General features: G+C 46.7%; 2 protein-coding genes across 2 annotated transcripts; both read left to right on the forward strand.

Annotated features, from left to right (window-relative positions):
• Window positions 1-210: 210 nt before the first annotated feature.
• LOC147215019 (uncharacterized) lies at window positions 211-5953 on the forward strand. Its single transcript, XM_086140923.1, has 6 exons — window positions 211-348; window positions 2356-5046; window positions 5142-5340; window positions 5431-5510; window positions 5588-5679; window positions 5781-5953. Exons 1-6 carry the CDS (start codon window positions 295-297, stop codon window positions 5839-5841), a joined length of 3177 nt encoding a protein of 1058 aa, XP_085997049.1. The 5' UTR covers window positions 211-294; the 3' UTR covers window positions 5842-5953.
• Window positions 5954-7103: 1150 nt separating this feature from the next.
• LOC147215020 (uncharacterized) lies at window positions 7104-12409 on the forward strand. Its single transcript, XM_086140787.1, has 8 exons — window positions 7104-7241; window positions 7649-9805; window positions 10163-10208; window positions 10347-10460; window positions 10673-10768; window positions 10948-11061; window positions 11869-11940; window positions 12258-12409. Exons 2-8 carry the CDS (start codon window positions 7730-7732, stop codon window positions 12281-12283), a joined length of 2544 nt encoding a protein of 847 aa, XP_085996913.1. The 5' UTR covers window positions 7104-7241; window positions 7649-7729; the 3' UTR covers window positions 12284-12409.
• Window positions 12410-13651: the final 1242 nt, after the last annotated feature.

Below are 13651 nucleotides of genomic sequence, written 5' to 3' on the forward strand. Positions count from 1 at the left end.
TTATCTTTAAACTCCACACCTGAGCTCTTCTGCTCGGTTCTCTCCGACACCTGCACGGGCGGGCGCAGCTGCAACGACGCACTTCACGTCGGTTCCGAGCACGCACGTACACGCACGCCCACCCGCGGTCTCCTCTTCCTCCTACCGACGCGGACACGGCGTTATGAGAGAACCACGCCTGCCGGCCGAGTGCGGAAACCGAGTCCGCAGTTGAAGCGACTCACCTCCGGTCTGCAGCCGCGGGTGCTGCGCGTCCACGACGGGAGAGGCGGGCACGGAGCGCGGAGTGCGGAGATGGAGCCCGACAGCCCCGCAGCCAGGGTGGAGAGGACCCTCTGGGACTTTTGGGTGAGTTTGGCTGCAGAAATGCACACACACACACACACACACACACACACACACACACAGAGGCCCAACTGTTTTCTGTTCTGCTTCCTTGCAAATATTAGTGCATTTTCAGTGTAGAGTGAAAGGAGTGTGTCCATCCAGGACCTTCATGGCTCAGGTGCAGCTGGGCAACTCAATCTGCTGGTGGGGGTGGTGGGTCACCCAGGTCGCCTCCGAAGGTCGTGGTGCATCAATACTCCCTTGAAGTTCGTGTGATCCCAGCAGGTCTGAGGTGAACCCGAAGAGGAAGTAGCTCGCTTATTTTTTTTCTAAACTCGTCAGGCTGCGCCGGACGGCAGCCTCTCTGTTGGCTCTGCAAACCCAGAAATCAGAAGTGCAACGCCGACCCAGGATGGGGAAAAACAAGCGCTTGTGAAAGACATGTGGATTTTGAGGAAGGAACAAGACTTGTATTTCTGATTTACTGCCAGAACAGCCGTCGTACACGATATGATTTATTCATCCAAACCCATGCAAATGTGTATTTTCAACAAGGCAGTGTCAGTAACTCCCTCGCTACGGCTTTTATCGGTCCAAGAAAACTTTCCGGAACCGGCCCGCATCTTTGGAAAACCATGCCCCCGTTTCCCGTTGGACTTGTTGAGGACAGACTTGCGTGGAAAAGGAAGACAAGGAAGATAAGGAAGATAAGGCCGCCGTGTGATGAACGATTAGCGCTTTTAAAAGGGGTTGTGCTCCGAACGCCGATGAGTCACGCTTTTGCGAGTCAGGCCGGTGGGACTATATTTGTACTTCTCGGTTTTTAAACCGCTCTATTGTTGCACTGGAAGCGGAAGTGTTGCCTCTCAAAATGGATCTTTAAACCCTGAGCCAGCAGCAGCAGCAGCAGCAGCAGCAGCAGGGCGGAAGTAGCTGCTTCAGCATCCTGTGGAAGGGATGGGAAACCCGGCCTCCGCCTGGAGCTTCAAACCCCAGGAGGCCCCTTGAGATGGGAATTTAAATGAATTTCAGAAAACTTTCTCCTCTAAAACTCCGTTTTAAATCACGATATACAGAGCAGGCTTTCTCACTTCTGATTGTCTGCGTTATGGTATTTGTCCTTCACCCACATCAGAAGCAGTTTTTCCATGTCGTCATGAAGAGATGTCGGTTTTAGCGACATAAAAGTGACTCCCTTGGAAGGTCTCATTGCCTTTATCGATTCCTTTTGCTTTTTTTTTTTTTTTGTATTTCAAGGATAACATTTGCTGGAGTCTTAACATTTGTAAAAAAAAAAATTCATAACACATATAAGTAACACCATCACTAACGTTGGGTATATTTTACCCAATCCTGGATAAAATACAGTTTTCATCAATTTATAGATGGCCAATGGGAGGAGGGGAACAAACATACACTGCTCAAAAAAATAAAGGGAACACTTAAAAAACACATCCTAGATCTAAATGAATGAAATATTCTTATGAAATACTTTGCTCTTTACACAGTTGAATGTGCTGACAACAAAATCACACAAAAATGATCCATGGAAATCAATTGTATCAACCCATGGAGGTCTGGATTAGGAATCACACTCAAAATTAAAGTGTAAAAACAAACTCCAGGCTGATCCAACTTTGATGTAATGTCCTTAAAACAAGTCCAAATGAATCTGTGTTGCTTCCTGAGTGGACACTATGATTTCACACAAGTGTGATTGACTTGGAGTTACATTGTGTTGTTCAAGTGTTCCCTTTATTTTTTTGAGCAGTATACAATTAATAGTATCAGTGAGCAGCCTGAAGCTACACAAGGACTCGTAAACTCAGACAATGGCAACAAAATGAAAATCGCATGACAAGAATTGTGTGGGTGAAAATCATCCGATGTTATTCTAGGGTTAAGTAGTCGCTGTATTGATCGACATTCCTTGTAACGATAGAATGCAGCGAAAGTTTCATCGGTCAAATAAACAATGTGATGAAGGGATATTTTACTATCCCTCTTTCTTTCTATCTTTTTTCCCAGTACTACATCACCGGAGCGGTGAGCAGATTTTTGCGAGCAGAGCCCGTCGACGGCGCCGGCGATGACCTGAATCCTCCTTGCGATCCCGCGGTCGAAGCCGGCGACTACGATGGCGTCGAGGAGGAACCCGGCGTCGGGGAACTCGAGGAGAAACGGCTTCCTGCGGCGGACTCGGGATCGAGCGGCTCCACGCCGGCCTTCTGGAATACATCCACCGCAGACATTAGCTTCGGTGAAGGTCTAGACAGTCAAGCCAGGACGGTTAGAAGCGATGAAAGCTCAGCCTCAGAAGCCGCTGATGAGAAGGAGGTGGAGGAGATCTTGGCAGGTGCAGGCTGGAGCACCGTGGAAGATGCACAAACAAAACAGCGTCAAGAGGAAAAGAAGGATTTGACCGTGAACATCCGCGCAAATGCCGGGTCGGTAAACTTTGCAGAAGAAGCGGAGGAAACCACAGAAAAAGCAAACGCTGAAGAGGAGGAAATGCCAGAAAAGGGTCAGTCGAAACCCAACGACGCCATCAGAAATATCCCAGAACGAGAAGAAGACGGAGAAATGACGATCGAGGCTGTGAAGGAAGTCCGATATGCGAGCGGCCCAGAAGATGTGGGTCCACATCTGACTCCAGGAGGGGAAGGTGACGCGAGCACGGACGAGTACGGAGGAGTAAACAAATACGACCGCGGAAATCTGCGGGCTTCTGAAAGCATCCACAGGTCTGGAGAAGATCTCGCCGCACGAGCAGGACAAGCAGAAGACCGCTCCCCTGGATGTGGCGAGTTATCGGCTCTCGGCGGAGACGTCGTGACCTCGTCCGACTCGACTCTGACCCGCGGCCAAACCCGCGACGGGCCGGACAGTCGAGATCTTCAGGGACGAGCGCGGCCCGGAGAAGAGGCTGGCGGTGAGCCGGTGGACGCGCGAAACAAGCTGCCGACGCCCCAAAGCCCCGAGGAGGAACCCCCTGTCGGATCCACGCCGGAGGAAGACGGTTTCCACGATGCCGCGACGGGACGCCTCGCTGGATCTCCCCCTCTAACGGACGTCAACACGGCGACCGACACCGAAGCGCAAACCGAAATAAGAGAAACAACAAATGTAAATGAGGTTAAACGCAACGAGCGGGTGAAGTCCTGGGGTGCGATGGAAGACGGGGGTCCGGATCCCGACGGCGACCCGGAAGATGACGTGGAACGGATACGTACGACCGACGTATCGACCGTGAACCGCGGAGGGCCGGAGGAGGAGGAGGAGCAGGAGCCGAACGCAGAAGAGCGTGAGGAAACCCAGGAGGCAGTTCCTGATTACAACAATACGTCCGGAACGGAGGAAAATACTACACAATGGTTCCTGGAATCAGGAGGTACTGGGGAAAGCTGGACCACCCAATTATCAGAAGAGGAGGAGAGCGAGGAGCCGGAGAGCCTTAAAAACAGCGACTGTTTTCTCGAGGTTCGGCATTCGGAGGAGCGACAAGACGGAAGACCTGCCACCACAGAGACCGGGGGGGAAATATGTGATGCCTTCACAGATGCTGGCATGAAGAGCGTTACCGGCGCTGAACCGCAGGCCGAGGAACCAGGTGCCGAACCAGGCGTTCAAGGATCAGGGATAATATTTACGCATGAGCTAGTGGACGCTTCGGTGAAGACAGGGACTGGACTTTTGGACGAGGAGCCTTCTGATATAGAATCCGAGGAGACAGAAGAGCAAAAAGAAGAGTCCGGAGAACTGGTTGGACTGGAAATGGGTGAAGGGTTGTGGTGTTTGAAAGAGGCGGCAGCTTCCACGTGCGTCGCAGCGGGTGCCGTGGCTGCAGTCCCTCACGATGCCGAAGTCCTGGACCTAACACAGACCTCCTTCCACGATGATCTGGTAAACGCCTTAGACCCGGAGCAAGATAGCAGCGGGGCTTCGAGTCTGCCGGAAGACTTCCCCGACTCAGAGTTCCTCTCGGGTGAAACGGAGCCTGAATTGCTCGTAGAATCAACAGTGGACCTGCGAGATCACGGAATAGACATGGAAGAAGCTAGGTTTGGCTTCGAGAACCGGCTCCTACCAGATGAAGTTCACCCTCGGCCAGATAGAGCAGCAGATGTGAGCCTCACACCAACTGAGACGGAGTTAGAAACCCAATTTCAGGTTAAAGATACGATAACGGAAACACCCAAGGGGGACATTTGGACGGACGCTGGAGCGGCCGAAGATCTAACGACAGGCGGATATGAGATGGAATCACCAGAGCAAACGCAGAGACATCAGTCGGATGATCGCTGCACGGAGGAGAAAGATGAAGAAACCACCGGGCAGCGCGATGTGATCGGAGAAGATCTCCTCGACCTGTGGATTCAGACAGCGCAGCCAGAAGAAGGGCTGAGCGTCACCCAAGAGGAAGCTCTTGAGGAGCAAGATGAAACCGAATCCTTGTGTTCGGCCGAAGATGCGGACGTTTCGTCTCCAGCGAGAACGGCGTCTCTTTATGACGGAGAAGGAACGGACGCTGAAGATCAACCTCTTGAGATAAATGCGTCCAGTATCAACGCAACTGACGGAGAGGCTTCGGCGGTTTTGTCGGAGCAGGGGGTCACACGGACAGACGCCGTGGATGGATTCCAGGAAAGGTCATCAGATGAACCGACCGCCGAATGGCTGAAACAGACCGAAACGGCACCTGTGCCCAGAAAGGCCGAGGTATCACTTACCACTTAACAGATTGGCACGTATAAAAGAAAAGTGAATAACTTAAATAGATGTGTAAGTCAACGTAGCTGTCTTCCACTTTGCAGGTTGATGGTTTTGCATTGGACTTCTCAGCTCAGAGGGCAAGAATTGCGGTGAAAAACCCTCACGTTCGACCTCCCAAAGATCCCCGGACTCTTTTACACAAGCCTTCGGTGGATCCAGTCGCCGCCTCTCCACACGGGCCTGGAAAAGCCTTCGCAGCTGTGCCTCTAGGAGGCTTGGGCATTGGAATAAAACTTCCCGGTAGGTCTTTAAGGACGATGGATTGTTTCGGAGATCGCGATAAAACCTCAGGCTCACTCTTAACGGTCTGTTTGCGGTCGTATTTTCAAGGTCTCGGTGGTGGAATTCCGGTTTTGAAGCGTACGCAGAGGGCGGAGACAGAAAGCCGTGACCCTGAAAGCACCCGGCAGGTATTGGTCCCCTTTGAAATGCCGCTTTTCTTTTCTGTTTCGTTGAGAAATTTGCTCAATTCGAATTTGATCAACAGGCAGCCGAGACAACATCGGAGGAGGAAGGTGACACTCCTGCACAAGAAGAGGCGGTGAAAGCACCAAGATGGCTGCCACCGAGACACCCGGGGTAAATTATATCCAGGAACCACAAGTGAAACATGTCGTGATGACGGGTTTTTTTTGTACACAGAAGAGTTGTCTCTTCAATCGGTTGTCTTTTCTTTTCAGATTTGGAAATCCGCTGATGTCGGAACTCAAGCACAAATTAAAGAAAACCTCAAAAGACTGAGAAGAGAAATGAAATGATTTTGTGTGTATATATTATACTTTGATTTGAGATATCGACCAAACGTAGTACAGTCATGCGTGACATTTTTGTATTAAAGTCCGACTGGAAATCATTAATCTTGGTGGAATGATTTTTAAAAACAGAATTTCAAAATGATTTTTTTAAACAAAATATTGTACTGAAATAAAAAAAGGTTTGCAACAAGGTTTGACCGCTGTCCTCAGAACTTCGACTTTAAGGTTTAACCATCGTAAGTACATCCTCTTAGTGCGTGGTGAGATGTGCCGTGGTTCTGCAAGCAAAGACCAAAGCAACAAAATAAAGAATATTTTGTTTTTATGGACCATAATTTGAGCTCTCATCTGTCACGAATTCATTGTCAAAGTCAACTCTATTGTCAATACTACCATACCTTCACTCATACAGATCATTGAAATGGCATTACTCTCAGACCCACGGTGCAAACGTACAAAAAATTGTAAATTTGTCACAAAAACAATGAGTTAGGCTGAATTAGTTTTGGTTAAAGCGCATGTAAAGATGCTTAAGAGCAAGTTTCTCTTGATTTCTTTTTAAAGAGGGAGTAGTCGCTGGAAGCATGAGAGAATACGCAGTTGTCACAATTTAGGGGAAAATCTTTTTAATTCCTCTCCCTTCAGCCGCAGGGAATCTCAAAATCTTTGTACTTAAGACCTTTAGACACTTTAAAGCCTTGACTTGTTACTTAGACGCTTCATGCTTTTATTTGTCTTTCTTATTCTCCCCCTTTTTTATACTGTTTATACAATTTCCTACTGTTATTTATTATTGTTATGTTTTACTTGAAACTCTGGCACAACAATTTCCTTCGTGATAAATAAAGTTGTTCCCATTCTTATTCTTATTTTTAAAATCACAGCTAAATAATATGAATAGATTTTTGCTGATGGTGGGATCAAAATCATTAAAATAGCAATGATGATGATCTTTGTCATCATGTCATCATATGAAAGTGTGTGTGTGTTTTTTTTTTTATCTCACTTGGTCTTCCAAGGCAGCAGGAGGCAGTATATCATTTCTTAACTGTAACATTTTAAAAAGAGCCCCTGTACAAAGTAAATTACTAAAACTCTTGAAAAACAGCTGTTAAAAGCTGGCGGTTTGCTGTTGTTTTGGTTGTCGCTCCGACAAACCGAAGAAGAAGACAAGGTCGATGCTGATTGGCTGGAACCTACTGTCCAATCAGTGACCGGAACGGAATTTCAAATCCAGCCGGACTGTGTGACGTCCAGAAGTGGTTTTGGTGACGAGTTCGTGTAATTTATTCTTTCCAGATGAAACATCCGAACTCATGGAGTCAAATCTATGCGAATTTTCATGTTAATTCACGGATCTGCAGTTTTTATTGACTGCTCAGAAGAGTAAGTAGAACCTGTCGATGTCGATTTATTACCAAGTTAAGGCTAGCGAGCGGTTAGCTAGAGTTATGACAGCAACTTTAAGCTAGTTCACGTTCCAACGCTAACGGTTTAATTTTATGTTAAAGGTCTTAGTCATCTGGGTCGTCTGTGATTGAAAAGATCTCGAGAAGAGTGTCTTTATACCTTAGTAAATTCATAAATCATGTTATAACGCAATTTCGCGTCACATTACGCAGCTAGCGTTCAGTAATGAATACTGGTAGCATTTGGTTCCTCTTAACCTAATTCACTTAGCATCTGTGGTGTTTATTACACAGGGTCAAACACCGTTTTCATGACTATAGTTAGATGAGATAGTGTCAACTGAAATATTGACATCAATTAATCTTCAGTCATTTCATTCGCAGGCTGCAGTCACTAATCTCAGAAGTCAGAAAAGAAACGTGTCCTGGCAATCTCGTTCAGCAGGTTCTGCAACGCATGATAGCATGGATAATAAGGCAACAATGCACACTTTGAATATTGGGGAAAACCTAGAGGCCGACAAATGCCAAGAAAATATTCCGCCTGCAGACACATACCCGTCCAGGACTGGGAAGCCATCGGTCCGTATGGAAGAACATCAAAATGCACGGTCTGGTGGAAATAACGGATACAGAGCTCATCAGACTGTATCTTTTTTTCCCTTTGGCAATACCGCAGCCAATTGTCTGAAGCCGATCGGAAATGCCGGCCAACATTCAGGACCGACCGCTCCTGTGAAATGGCTGGATGATGAATTCTTTCCGGAGATTACGCTGCTTGATGTCACAACTGATTCCACGATGTGTTTGTCTGGAAATGAACTAACTCTTCCCGTCAGTCTACCTGCGACTCCGGTAAATCGGAGGGAGTTTATCAAGAAGACGGAGCAGGTTGCTGATATGAAACTGAACTCAAAGTTAAGCTCTGCTCAAATCCCTAAATTGGAGCTTGAATCAGCGCTATCGCAAGGAGGCGAACTGTCCTCCTCACAGGTCACGTCAAATATTTCCACATTGGACGTTTCTAAAAACAACACATCCTCCTCGGCTCCCGGCGGACGTACCGGGGCGGAAGGGGCCACGGTGGATATAATTCAAACTTCGGCAGAAGAATTGTCAAGTACTTCTACCTGCAATGGGAACAACACCACAATTTCATTCAGCGAACGGTCTGATCTAAAGTCTGTGGAGGGGAAAAAAGCAACGGCTTGTTTAGAAGTGACTCGAGATATTTCTGTGTCTTCTTCTTTGAACGGCACCGGGTCACTGGAGCTCAGTGGAAAAAACACGGTTGAAGGCGCAGCTGCTACCCGACCTGCTAACATAACCTGTGACATAAACTCGTCTCATGACATGTCCGCTTCGTGTCCTCCCTCACGAGCACAGAGCTTCCAGCTGGAAGACAGCAACAGTTCAAAGAACCTCTCCTCTCAGCAGCCTAACCCTGAACCCGAGGAGGCCTCAAATCCAAAAGATGCTGCCGCCGGAGTGCCTCAAACCAGCCGTGATGCAGAATTGTCCAGCGAGGTGGCACGGCCTGCCCAAAAAGCATGTGAGTTTCCTCAGTCCGACCAGCTGAGTGTTACCACAGATTTAGACTCCTCGTCCAAAATATGTGGTCGTCAGAATAAAACGTTGGATCTGACTTCATCGGATGTCAGTGGGCCGACTTTGGCCAGCGGGTCCACGGATGCGACCAGTTCAGTTCATAAAAGCAGCGCCGCGGCTGAAAGTCCCGTTCTGGGTCCAGCTGTAAAAGCTACTGGCTTGCAGGATGTCCAGCACACCACTCTGGATAGTAACGAGATTCAAAAATCTAGTAATAATGCTGCTTTGGGTGGAGCAGGTGGAACTTTCTGTGTCGATAACAGCACTTTTGATGGTCAAGCTCCTAAGTCCAGTGAAAGTCACCAGAATGATAAAGCCTCTCCTGAGGTGGTTAATGCAATAACACACTCTGAAGACGACGCATCTGATGAGAAACGTCCTCCGCTGTCGGACGGGAAGGGCAGGCCCGATGGCACAGAGACGAGTCCCAAGGTGGTTAACCCCGAACCCAGCCCGTCTGAGGCCGATCCAATGATAAACCCGAACCCCGGAGCTGATAGATCTGAGCCGAAGGATCAATCGCTGTTGATGACGTATGGCCTCTCTGACTCTTTGGCACATCAGAGCATGGACATGGAGAACGATAACAAAGTCAATACATTCAACTTGGATGACACCCTCGATCTGAAGGCCGCCTCCCTGCTGACGTCCACGCCGATGACAAACGGTAGAATAACCAACTCCATCGCTAGACGCGACACCGCGGCCTCAGACATTCCGTCAAACATCGTCTCCGATCGACAGACGTTCTTCAAACCGTCCGCCGCTAAATCTCTGCTGCCCGCCTCAAAACCCGTGTCCCAGCTGTTACGATACAAAACGTCCGCCGCGCTCCCCGGGCGGACCGAGCCCCCGGTTTCCGGTTTGCCCGTGACCAGGCGGAGGCTTCAGGCGAAAGCTCTGAGCGCAGCTGCGCCCGCTGCTTCCCAGGAGGTACACTTGGAATATGTCCTTGCTGTCAAAGCGAAGTATAGAAAAATGTTGATTGTCTTTGGCTCGGTAAAACAGACCGAGCCGTGTTCTTCGCCGTATCTGTGTTCTGTTTGTATTTAGAGTATTTCATAATGGGGGGGGTTATTGTGCTGCTATGATACTGATACCTTTTTGTCCTGAATGGCAAGAAACAACTGAAATTAGTTTGAGAAGTATGGGGAACTCTGGTCATTTCAGTGCTTTTTAATTTAATTGAACACCTTATTAGTTTTATAATGGTCTTATTTTGCCATGAATTCTACAAATGGTGTTACTGACAAACGCACAATATTTGTTCACCTGTTGTGTTCATTTAAGACCTCCGGCGTTTTGACGTCTTACAAGCTGCGATCCGCGACCGAAGGTAGGTTTTATGGCACCGGGGTTATAGTTGGGGGATGGAAGTGGTGTCCTGAATCTACAGTAAATGGAATTGTGTGTGTGTGTGTGTGTGTGTGTGTGTGTGTGTGTGTGTGTGTGTGTGTGTGTGTGTCACGCCCAGCATCCAAGCAGCCCAGCTCTGGCCTGCAGAAGCGTCAGCTGGGCGGGAGGCCGTGTGGCGCGCAGAGAGCGGCGGCGGGTCTCAGGCCACCGGCCGTGAAAAACGTGTCGACAGGTTAGCGCCTTTTCATTTTAGGATTTCTGTTGCTTAGTTACGGCAGTGTAAGAATTAAAGGGACTGCTCGGTCTTTCTGCAAAGAGTTGCTTTATGTCCCAGTATAGTTGCGGTCACTTCTTCGATGTGAATGAAAAGGGGTGGAAGCCCTTTGTCTCCCGTATGAGCTGACAAACGCATCACCGGTTTCCCATTTTTGCCCCTTTACGCAGTGACCACTTCTAATATTCCATCCAAGACTTCCCAAACTAAGAGGCATCCTTTAACCCGGTGTGAACTTTTACCAGTGGCAAAGAAAAAGAAGACGGGTAGGTGTAGAGTTTTCCCAGTGACACGTTTAACCTCAAAACCTTGCAGTAGACGAGCCAGTCAGCTTCTTCTTCGGTACCACGGCATCGAGACGTGTGCTGCTGGCACCTTTTTAAAGAAAAGCAAAATAACAACCAATCTCATAGCAGTAACCGTTGTCTTCATGTGATCCCTGCAGATGCTCCTCTGTGCGAAGCCGAAGCCTCCAGCTGTGACGCCGCCGACTCGGCCAGTAATGTTCCAAAGCCTGCTGCATGTCAGAAGGCTTCACAATCCAAGACCCCAAGAGAGGGTACGTTCAGAAAAAAAGCCTGTTTGCTCTCATTTTTCATGTACATTCAGTGTAAAAAAGGTTCAGTTTTGCTACACCACCACTGGCGGTGCAGCAAAGTTCCACCTGTTCCGCCGAGCACAGGGGTCGGCAACCCTGAACACCCAAAGAAAACACCGGGAGCCGCAATTACTATTTGACGTCTATGATAAAGGTAGCACTGTATTTATTGCTTTTTATTACCTTTACACTTTGTATAAACAAGTGTGAAGTGTGTTGCTTCTGAAATGCACAAAGTATTACGGAGAAAATTAAATTTTATTTCTGTAATGAACTCATTTTGAGCTTTGGGCTTTCAGAGCGTGTAGCGGAGCCTTGACCTGAATTTCAAAAATAAATCAGGAAAAAATCACTGTGTCAGTAAACAATAAAAAATAAATATTTGCAAAATATCTTCATAAATATTTCTTTTACCTGGTTTATGGGACTTCTGCTCCTGAACTTCTGCGTACAGCATCTGCAAAGCGGGACTTTACCGGCTGGCGGGTATACCGGCTTCGGCGAGTGTGACGTTATTTTGAGGGGCAAAAAATAATAAATATAATTTTATTTAATATTTCAAGATCACAATAATCTTCCAACTTAGAACTAAAAGTTAAAAAAAGGAATGAACGCAAATGAAATACACTTCAATTAAATATTCATAATTTATTTTCCCAAGCCACTCGGAGCTGCAGTGTAAAGATGAAAGAGCCGCATGGGTTGCCGACCCCTGGATTAGCAGATGATCGGATTTGTGATCGGTAATTTGATCGATTTGTTCTGCAGTCTGTGCCAATTGTGCCGAACTCGAGGAAAAATTGAAAATGCAATCCAAGGAAATACAGCGACTGAAAGAAGGTATGGCTCCTGTGGATACGTTGTGCATGACAAGCCAGCAACTTCTTTTGCATGTTTTCCAAATGGTTCATTCACATGGATAAACAGCAAGTGTGTGTGTTTGTTTGAGAAATAGCTTTTACTTCAACTGGATTGTGGTCCTGTGTCTGAGGGCGGTTCAGAATGACTTTATTCACACGTCACTCAAAGTGTGCAAACAAATCCCCTGGAAAAACAACTTCAGTTCATTTAGTATTTTACTTATTTCTATAATGGTCTTTGTTGCAGGTTGAAATGTTATTAACCCCTTCTCATTTGTGCTTTTCCCTTCTTTCCAGAGCTTCGGAAGAACAAAAAAATATGAAGAATGTTGAATTAGATAATAAGACTGATTGTACTGATATGATCTCATCTGTGCATGAATATCTGTTTTGAGGTATATTAACCAGACTGTGCCACATGATCTTAATGATAATAAAAGGAAACGCTGCTTCACCGGAATCCTTCCTTGAAAAGATTGTCCCTTTTTCTAGCTGACTGTTTGACAAGCCGTAACGGGTCACATCCACTCCGGTGAGACACAAGGTACGGCATCAGGGCACTCACCCTTTTAAAGCAAATAAGGACATTTTAATGTTAATGACTCTTGTGCTGAACCTGTTGTCGCCACTACAAATGATGCTTGAAAGTAAGCGTTTGTTTTCAAAGGCAAAATTTGGTTCATCTGTTGAGAACCAAATAATGAAATGTCCTCAGTCACGTGACATTGAACAGGCCGGTCGAGGGATTCTGGCTTGCAGACATAAAATGTGAGATTTGCCTTTTGAGATACCGCATGCGTGTTTACATGCACACAAAAACTGTTCATATTTATGATAATTACATTCTCCTGCGCTATCTTCTTCATTTCCCTCCAACCCTTATGGATTATAACTGTATGTTTATCGCTACTATTATTTATTATCATGTTCACATCAAAATGTACTGTGGACAGCAAAATAATAATTTCATTGTACAGGGAAACGTGTTTCCACACTGCACACACACATGGCACCAAACACTTTGAATCTTGAAGAATGACCACGCACTGATGCAACCCCTTCAATAGGCCTTTCCACTGTAGCCATTTCAAATCCAGTGGTAAAAACAGGCTCTAAATTCAGTAAATGCCATCCTGTTTTCCAGCCAGCAGGAAAAGAACAGGTTCCGGTGCAGACACAGGTCAATTGCATCAACACATAATTTTTTTTTCTAAATGCGGTATATAAATTATATAAAAAGTCATTCTTGTGTACTAAAAAGTTAAAAAAGGGAACACTTGTTGGCATTTAATATACATTTAACAAAAAATTGAATAACAGAATATGAAAAATACCGGGTTGGTACGGTGGATCAGTGGTTAGGGCTTCACCCTCACAGCATGAAGGACCCTGGCTTGAGTTTGTATGGAGTTTGCATGTTCTCCCCATGTCTGCAAGAGTTTCCACTGGGTTCTCTTCAGTTTCCTCTCACGTTTCAAAAAGCTTTTTGGGAAAAAAAATGGGAAAATCGCTTTCAAAAATGAGTAGATATTGTCTGTCTTTGTATGTGGCCCTGCAATTGACTGGCCAGGGTGTGCCCCGCCTTTCGTCAGATGACAGTTGGGATAGTTAATGCAGGATAAGCAGCAGAAGATGGTAGGATGGAAAAATACGGGGTTATGAAGAGCAAACAGACAAGAGATGTTGCATTT

This window comes from Fistularia commersonii, chromosome 33 (genome assembly GCF_037954325.1).
Source record: "Fistularia commersonii isolate RoL2024-O1a breed Wild chromosome 33, RoL_Fcom_v1.0, whole genome shotgun sequence".
NCBI lineage: Eukaryota > Metazoa > Chordata > Actinopteri > Syngnathiformes > Fistulariidae > Fistularia > Fistularia commersonii.